Source organism: Mya arenaria, chromosome 2, assembly GCF_026914265.1.
Source record: "Mya arenaria isolate MELC-2E11 chromosome 2, ASM2691426v1".
NCBI lineage: Eukaryota > Metazoa > Mollusca > Bivalvia > Myida > Myidae > Mya > Mya arenaria.
Genome location: NC_069123.1, coordinates 47987402 through 47996352, shown reverse-complemented (window position 1 = coordinate 47996352; position 8951 = coordinate 47987402). Strand labels below are relative to the sequence as shown.

Genomic DNA, 8951 nt, shown 5'->3' with positions numbered 1-8951 from the left:
TTATCCTCTAAATGAAATTGGGGAAGTGACGAAACGGAAACCGATCAAGATGCATAGACCGGTGACAAGAGCAATGGGCAACGACGATGGCAGCTCCGAGTCCGATTCGAGTTCATCTGACGTAAGTGTCATTCACTATGTGATTCCGCAACGGAGGAGCACAAACGTCAGACAGATACCTATCGGTACTCGGAGGCAGGAGTCTCGTACGTCAAACGCAAGTTTGACACCTAACGAGCCCCATCCATCTACTACCTCGTCGCTTCGTCCTTCGATCCCAGCAGACACGGCTATCGGGCCGGACGAGAGTCCACCAGTCTCGCTGATAGGGTCAAGGTCGACAGTTCCACCGTTAGCTTAGCAAGCGTCGCCGTCCATCCATAATACTCCGTCTTTGCCGCCTTCGCCACCGGAAGAACCTGTGGTGCGCGAAGCCCGGCCAGTAAGACACCGGAAGCCACCAGACCGTTATGGAGAGTGGGTTTCCTGTACGGAAACTAATGACTGTATTTATTACGTTTAGTAGTTAATTTCGTTTAATTTTCTACTATAATATCTCATGTTGCAGGTATTAAATTTCACAGTCCAGGTTTTTATCTATTTAATATTTTATTTGATTTCAGGGTAGGTTAAGCGCATTGAGATTGGAGATACTTATGTTTTTCGTCTTGTCAAACAGTTAACTTTTAGAAACAATAATTTAAATTAGTTTGCAGGATAATCATTTTGTTAAGGAAATTTTAGGAGACCGGTGTTCGAGTGATTTGCTGACATACATATATATACGTTAACTATTGACATTTTATTTTAGAATATATACACTACGATTTCATCTGTGTATCATTTAGAATTACAGAAATAATGTTTTTGTTTAGAAGCAATTTATGAATATCGTTTAGAAATCATTAGTTTTAATGATTTTGGAAATTCGAGGACGAATTTAACCCTGCAGGGAAGAATGTAACAACCTGATCATTTCATAAATTCATTATATTTATTAATAAAGCGCGATCATGTTCTGCCCGTAGTTAATGTTCTGTCAGTGTCTTGTTATGTATGTTACATGTATGTTTATGTTTAAGTTTGTGACGTATGAAAGTAGTTGGTTCAGTATGAGTGATTTACCTATTTATAGATTTATAGAGGGCGCTTTTACTAATCAATTTACCCGTGCTAACTTTCCCGGTCACTCATTCCTATACTGAACACCGCAACCAACGGACCACTATTCATTGTTTACGTAAAGTGTTTAATATTCTTGCAAAAGAGTATTTTGCTGCCGGCTTCATCTTCAACATCTACAATAAATATATATTCAATTCAATATATATTATACTTCTGTATAATTGTATGTATTTTTCCCATCAGGTACACATTTCAAAATCAAACTTTTCAGGCATCATGAAAGTAACAAATAATATCCCTTTTTGGATACACTTTTAGAAACATTAGTTGATTAAACATTTTAATTTGCCAAGTAAGTGGCTCATTGACGAACTCTCTGTTGCCTGACAATGGCTGCATGATGCATGTAACTCCGTATAGTGACAAAGACTGAAAGAAATAGGCGACATGGATCAAAAGCACGATAGAAAAGACTTTGTGAGATCAGATTTCTCAATTTTCACAAGAAGCTCATTGCTTTTGATGCCCGAAAAACAACTTCAAAGTTTCACTTAGCTATAATTGAACCGGGTCAACACATTTTACAAAATAGTTGCGAGTGATGAGATGGTACGGTCCGATTTATTTGTAACATACGGTTAAATATCAATGCCACAGTGACTTAAGCAATACCATTTATATATGATAAATAACTTGAGTGTCCTCAAATTTATCAGAACGTAGGTCAAAACAAGTAGATGGCCCCTAATATTTTTGTGGCCAGACAGTCAACATAATAGTGATATTACAAAAATAATTACAAAAAGGCTGGCAGTCCAATGATTCTTGTAAAAAAAAGTGGCTGGCAGTCCATTGATTCTTGTGAAAAAAAACGAGGCTGGCAGTCCAATGATTCTTGTAAAAAAACGAGGCCTGCAGTTCAATGATTCTTGTAAAAAAACGAGGCTGGCAGTCCAATGATGTAAAAAATGAGGGTGACAGTCCAATAATTCTTGTAAAAAAATGAGCCTGGCGGTCCAATGATTCGTGTAAGTTTCCTTTGCATTGAACGTACATGCATTCGAGACGTGTCATAGAAATTTAAACTGGCAGTTCGGACAAAACACTCAGTTGTATGGTGTTAAGATAAATTTGATTTTGAAAGCATAACGCCGAAAAGAATCATAGATGACATGTGTAACAAGAATGAGTCACAAAGGCTAGAAACATATTCTAGATAAAGAGTGACCATCCAGCAGGCCGGGCTGTGATTAACACCAAGCCGTGAGTGCTGATATTTGCCGGTACGATACTGAACGGGAAATCAGAATAGCGTAAATATTTAAGAAGTTATTTCCCTTAGATACAAATTAACCATGAATTCAAAATAAAGCCTTACTCAACTTCTGATTCACACCCGTTTTAATACAGGGACATTTCAATGTATATGTTTTCACAATTACAATTTGACTTCAATGTAAAGGGCTATTTTTATTGTTTATATTTCAAAATAATAATAAACATTCTATAAGGCAGGGGTGTAGAAATTAATTTAGGTAGGAAAAAGTAGGGGGGAGGTGGGTCTGGGTGTCCTCTCCCAGTTCTGGTCGAGGAGGCGACGCCCCTTGTGGGATGATTTAAAGCCTTTTTAATCAAATTTTCTAGTCTTCTGGTGCATGTATATTATGTAACAGGGAACCTTAACATAAATGTACTTGGAATATATTCTGAATTTGAGTAATGCCTAGTCTAAAATAATAGACGTGTTATACGGGATTCTTCCAATCCCTAACGTCTAAACGGGAATGTGCAAAAAACAGGCGTGTTTTAAAAATATTGAAATTGTTTTAAGTGAAGTATTTTATGGTTGAAATTGATCATAAAGAGTTATATTCATATTTTACCATGTAAGTGAAATGTTATTTTGCACTAAACAAGCATTTAGTGCATTAAAACAAGTTGTTTACCTTTCCAATAAAACGAAAGCTGACTGACACAGAAAACAATTATGCGAAGGGGAACAACTCGATACAATCGTAATAGCTCGGCCTCCTCCGACAAAGCTTCGAGATAGACCTCGTTATACAATCGTAACAACTCGGCCATGGCCGAAATGTTCCGAGCGATTTAAAACTGTGCCCTAAAGCCTTGCAGGTGCCCTTCATGTATATATCGTTATGTTTTGACAGAATGAAATGAAAAAAAGCCGTCAAACTCATAATTATAAGTTGGATATTTATTTTTTTGTGTACGGAACTAATATAAAATAACATTATCTGGTAATATTTCTTGTTTTTATGATATTTTATAGACGCTATATGCTTTAACCCGGAATCCTGATCGGAACAACTACCCACTTTTGATACTTAACAATTTGTACGTGAAGGATTTGCCATATCAAAAATCTAAAAAAAATCCGTCAACGTACAATTATTTGGACTAGAGTAATGCCCTACCCCCACCAGTGAGGGCTAATTAATGATCCAAATTACTGTCAAATTCAGATTCAGTATAATATTATAGCATTCCAGACCACATGCCTTGCCATTTACTAGCAATTCCCTCCTACTAATATATGTAATTTCTTCTCTACCAATCATACTTTCAGCCACTGAATCATCCTGAACCTCTAACATTTAAACACTTAATTTCATTTTCTGTGGGTCTAGATATTTCACCTGCAGCTAACTTATTCTGTTTTAACAACCAATAGAAATATCTGGACACTTTGTGACGTTTTAAGCATACAAAATTTCACCCAATGTACATCATCACTACATGTCAAATTCATATATATGGATTATTTTTAGCAGTGACATCACTGCAAGCTTGTTTCGTTTTGTTAACACCCGGGTAACACGCATATACATTAAGGACTGTTGCATGAATGGTAATGGGACTAACAGAAGGCCAGACACATCCATGTTGCAAACTTTTTTTGTGTCTGGAAAACAATATTCCTGTTGTATTTTATATATTAATATTTTTCACCCTCCATTGCTTCGCACATCATTAACTTCAAAACATCCCCAGAGGGGGATGCTACTAATGAGGTCATGTATTGAGCTTATGTTATTGTATTTGGAAGGCTGGGAAACCCAAACATAGTACTTGATAACATCCCAGAGGGGGATGCGACTACCGGTAATGACGTTACGTATCGAGCTAATGCTGTATTGTAGTCAGAATGCGAAAAAAACAAAAAAGTCATTACCACAATCAGGGTTTTAAACGGATCTAAACATAAAAAACATTACAAAAAATTAACAGATTTATTTTTGTTGATGCGAGGAAATTAGGCGGGTGAAGATGCTAAAGTTACCGGGTTATTTTACCAGCTTCCAGCCCATTTCTACACCGCTGTAAGGTATAAGAAATTAATGTTCAAAGTCAAACATGGACCAATAAAAAGCATACAGGTCTGTAGAATCTTCCTGTACATGCTGATTGCATACACCTAGGCTCAAACTTGCTGTTAACGGTAATTGGCTGGGATAAAAGACCTGGAAGAGCCGTTGAGAATCCTGAATGTTTGTTTTGAGTTGGGCTAATGGGCTGGTCCAAGCTTTTTAAGACTTCTTCGCTCATTAGGCTCCTGTTCAATCTAAGGCTAATGGTCTTTTAAGTTTAACACATTTGTGTACAAATTCTAGACAGGCGAGATTTTTTTTTGATCACGTATTATTTCTATTAAATAACTTTTATGGAAAGAGAAATATGTACAATGAGCAAAAAGCTTTTCATAAATGCATATAAAAGGTGAATTGTGATGATAGTCTCGTTTTTTTTTTTTTGACTGGTTAAAATCTACAATCCTCTTGGACACATAACAGTTATGATCCCACGATAGTTTTCAAATACTAAAATAGCAACATTTCCAATTCTAATCTGAATAAATTTACATGATAAAAGAATGACAAGTCACTGAGATTATAAAAATGTTATTAAAGTACTTTATATATATGGGTACATTAACTCTTTAAATTTGATTGCCTGTATATGGAGTAAATAGGAAATAATTTTTGGCTATTGGAGTGGATATGAAGGTGTACTCAACCAAAAAAAAATCCCAGCATATAAGTATATTTAAATTTTGCACAGTAGAACAAATAGGACTGATTGTTAAAAGTTTATTGTACTCCCTACTTATTGGACTTTTCAGTCCATCTTCATTTAGCCATGCAATAACAGTAACACCAACAACTTATTTGTTGCAGAGTGTGAACAAATTGGGATGGATGACATCGATCAAGCAGCAAACCCTGACACAGAAAGTAACTCAGCAATTACAGATGGAGACCAAAACAGTTCCAGCACAGTAGCAAGAAGTAGAAATGGATACTTCACTGAAATGAAAAATACATCACAAATGTTTGACGTTGTCATCAGAGCTCAGCCTAACACTATCACAGATGTGAGTAAGGCATCACCATCTGACGAAAACATTTCCCCTGGCCAAGTTATGGCAGTGAAAGCAGATGGAACTGAATATGAACATCAAGCAGATGACAAATATTGTCAAACTGAAACTGAAATTGAAGATGGTTATCCTTACTCCCCATCAACAGAAGCGGATGCTGACTTTGAAGATGATTTAACTGATGAAGACATGATTGAAACTTACTATTGTGATGCTCAGAATGAGGAAAGAGAAGATGTTCAGGGTCTCCCCCCAAATAAGAAAAAAAAAGAACAAGCAACTAAACATGAAAATAATCACCAGTTATCAGGCAAAAAAGGAACTGCTACAGGAAGGAGAAAACGTGAAAAATGTGACATATGTAACAAGGTGTTCTTAAAATCATCTCTTTCTGGACACAAGTCTTTTGCTCACAATGTATATGAAACTCCCCAGAAGTGTAAAGTATGTGGAATCACTAAGTATTCAATAACTCAATTAAAACGACATGAAAGACAGCATTTTACCTACAGTATGAAATGTGATGAATGTGAATATGAAACAAGATACCCGTCTACATTTAAAAGGCATCAAGAAATGCATAGATATCAGCGCGGAGAAATTGATAAGAAATTTGAGTGTGATATATGTGGAAACAGATTTATAAGTCTCCAGAATCTTAAAACACATTCAGTAACTCACCAGGAACTAAAACCATATTTGTGCTCTCTTTGTGGTGAACAGTTTGCCCAGAAAAATAACTGCAAACTCCACTGTATGAAACATTGCACTGTTTTACCAGGCAACAGTGATGGGAACAGTTTGGGAGATACAACTACTGTTTTAACTACAACCAGTGAAACGGCAAGTGGTCAGGCTGAACAAAACACTGAACAAAAGCTTGATAAAGCCAAGAAGAGGTTTTCCTGTGAAGATTGTCAAAAGACCTTTTCTTTTAAACATGACCTGAAGCGGCACATGAAGAATGTCCATCAAGGTCTCAAACAGTTTTCCTGCAGTGATTGTAAAAAGAACTTTGCAGATATATCAGCTCTTAAACTACACTTGGCAAGCTTTCATAGCAGACTAAGGAACTTCCCATGCACAAAATGTCCTAAAAGGTACAATAACAAGTATCGCTTACAGCGCCATCTGTCGGGGGTTCACGGGGAGCAGGTGGGACTTGACGAGCTTGAGAAAATGTACGGTGGCAAATCTTCCCTCAACAAAACTTTACTCAAGAGCTATACTATGTATCCCATGCCTTCTCAATATAAAATGGTGCTTGTTAAAGCACAAACATCAGAATGAAATAGTAACAGTTATTTTATGAAATAGTAAGTTATTTTGATAAATCTTCACTGTTTGAAAACTTGTCAAAATTGCAAAGACTTGTATTTGCATTCTGTAGAAAAGTGATAAATATATAGACGATAATTGTTTGTTTCAGTGTAAGTGTAAGATCGTAATATATTTCACCGAGTTAGAACCAAAAGCTTTATTTCACGAGTGAAGTATTTACCTCTGGTGCTCACGAGGTGAAATATATTACAATCTTACACTGAAACAATTTATTTTTTTATTTTATGCCTTAAAAGGATATAAAATTTTCAGAAAACCATGCCAAATTGATTGCAAACGTCATTTCTGTTGATATGTATATAATTTAAATAGTTTTATTATGAATGTTAAATCTAATTGTATAAATCATTTATTCATATATATGGTGATATATTTATGTATTGATTGAAAAGAAATCAACCATGAATTTTCGTCTGGGAGTAATAAAACTGAATGATTCGTACTGTTGTCCAATATTTCATTAGCAAATTATTTTTCATAGTTTTAATCTGTTTAATTTAGGTCCTTATACTACTAAAATTTAAGACCTAACGAAGTCCTGGATTTTGACCCGTATATAGGAATTGTTTTCTTTTTTGCAACGCCTGCATTGCACGCAGACCATGTCAGATTTTTAAAAACTATGCGTGTCTCGGCTTTAGAGCAAGACGGTTGTAATAACAATACAGAAAAAGAAAGCATTACAACAGTATTGGTTAAGCCATCAATGAGGACATACAATCATGGGAAATGCCGGTATTTGAACATGCTTATTAAAATTTTGAGCAAGATGGTATTTATAACATCATAGCTTAATATTTAAGTAAATTTCATACCCATTTATGTACTCGGAACAGTTGGCAATGATTTGGGTATATGTTTGTAGGACTGTTCGGGAGTGTTTTTCATGAAACATTTAGGGAAGAGTTCATACAAAACCCTTGACGGAACCTTGCTGGACCATTACCAAGGTCAACGTCACAATATAATGACAGCGGATCGGCCTGTTCGGTGTAATCGGTGTGCTAGAATAAATCCATCTGACCCTATGAAATTACAAATAAAGAAAACATTAAAATTGACTTTAATTTTTTTAGTGTAGAGGAACTACTTCTCGTCAACATTGAACGAAAAAGGCTACGCGTTACGGCGTCAATAAACAACGTCGCACTCATTTTGTCATTTTGTTCACTGAAGTATAAGCTGAGGTATGCTAGAATCACATCCTTAATATTAGTGGGTTCAAGGCTTTGAGTTTAGCGTTTCATGTAAGATCCATATCTGCTGTAGACATGGGCGGCTTGTAATGCAACCTGCTTCTTACAAAGGAGACGAGCTGACACCATAAAAGACCACGCCTTGCGCCCACTATTTTATCCACTTCATATTTATGTATTTCATATATTGAAGGATAATAAAAACGTTGGTAACTCCTTCTTCTCATTATCATGCAACGACATGAAGACTGAACGTCATCGTCACAGGGTCAAAGAATGCATTCGTTGATGGATCATGTATGTCTATTTTCCCTTAGCCATTAACTTATTTTAATGAAATTTCCTACATGATACACTATCAAATGGATCTGGAGGAACCAGTCTATGGTCAAGATCACAATAAAAGATATGGCCTGAACTATAGGGTTTAAGTGCGTCGATCTCACTAAAGTGTCAAGGTTACATTATTTGACAGTCCATGGCCTCGTAGAACCAATTTACAAAAACTTTATTCAAATGAATTTTTATCATGAAAACAAAATGAGAAATAAACCTGACTTGCTTGAATACCAATTAAGCAATTATTGTTTCCAATTAAATTGTTTCGCCACATGCGAAGTGATACCCGGGTATCATGTATTCAATTACCCTTAAATACATTTCACATAGCAGAAAAATAAACACGATACCCGAAACAAAACACGTTTTTTCCATCGTCCTATAAAAAGACGAATTTACGTCTATGTTTTTGTGAGCTCGCCACAAAGGTGGGGAACTTCATCTTTGAAAAAGCACATGCAGAAAAAACAACACCTTATTCATTTACTTCTACAATCAAAAGGAGACAATGCTGATGTAAAACACCAAAAGAAACACCAAACGATAGTTGA

General features: G+C 35.8%; 1 protein-coding gene across 2 annotated transcripts; it reads left to right on the top strand.

The window, feature by feature from the left end:
* The first annotated feature begins 2472 nt into the window (after positions 1-2472).
* LOC128244564 (zinc finger protein 813-like) lies at positions 2473-7297 on the top strand. 2 transcript variants are annotated; one of them, XM_052962560.1, is made up of 2 exons: positions 2473-2547; positions 5322-7297. In XM_052962560.1, the coding sequence occupies exon 2, from the start codon at positions 5339-5341 to the stop codon at positions 6812-6814; it is 1476 nt and encodes a 491-aa protein (XP_052818520.1). In that variant the 5' UTR covers positions 2473-2547; positions 5322-5338; the 3' UTR covers positions 6815-7297. The 2 variants fall into 2 exon arrangements, with proteins under 2 accessions (XP_052818520.1, XP_052818524.1); XM_052962564.1 differs by lacking the exon at positions 2473-2547 and adding an exon at positions 2556-3011.
* The last annotated feature ends 1654 nt before the right edge of the window (positions 7298-8951 follow it).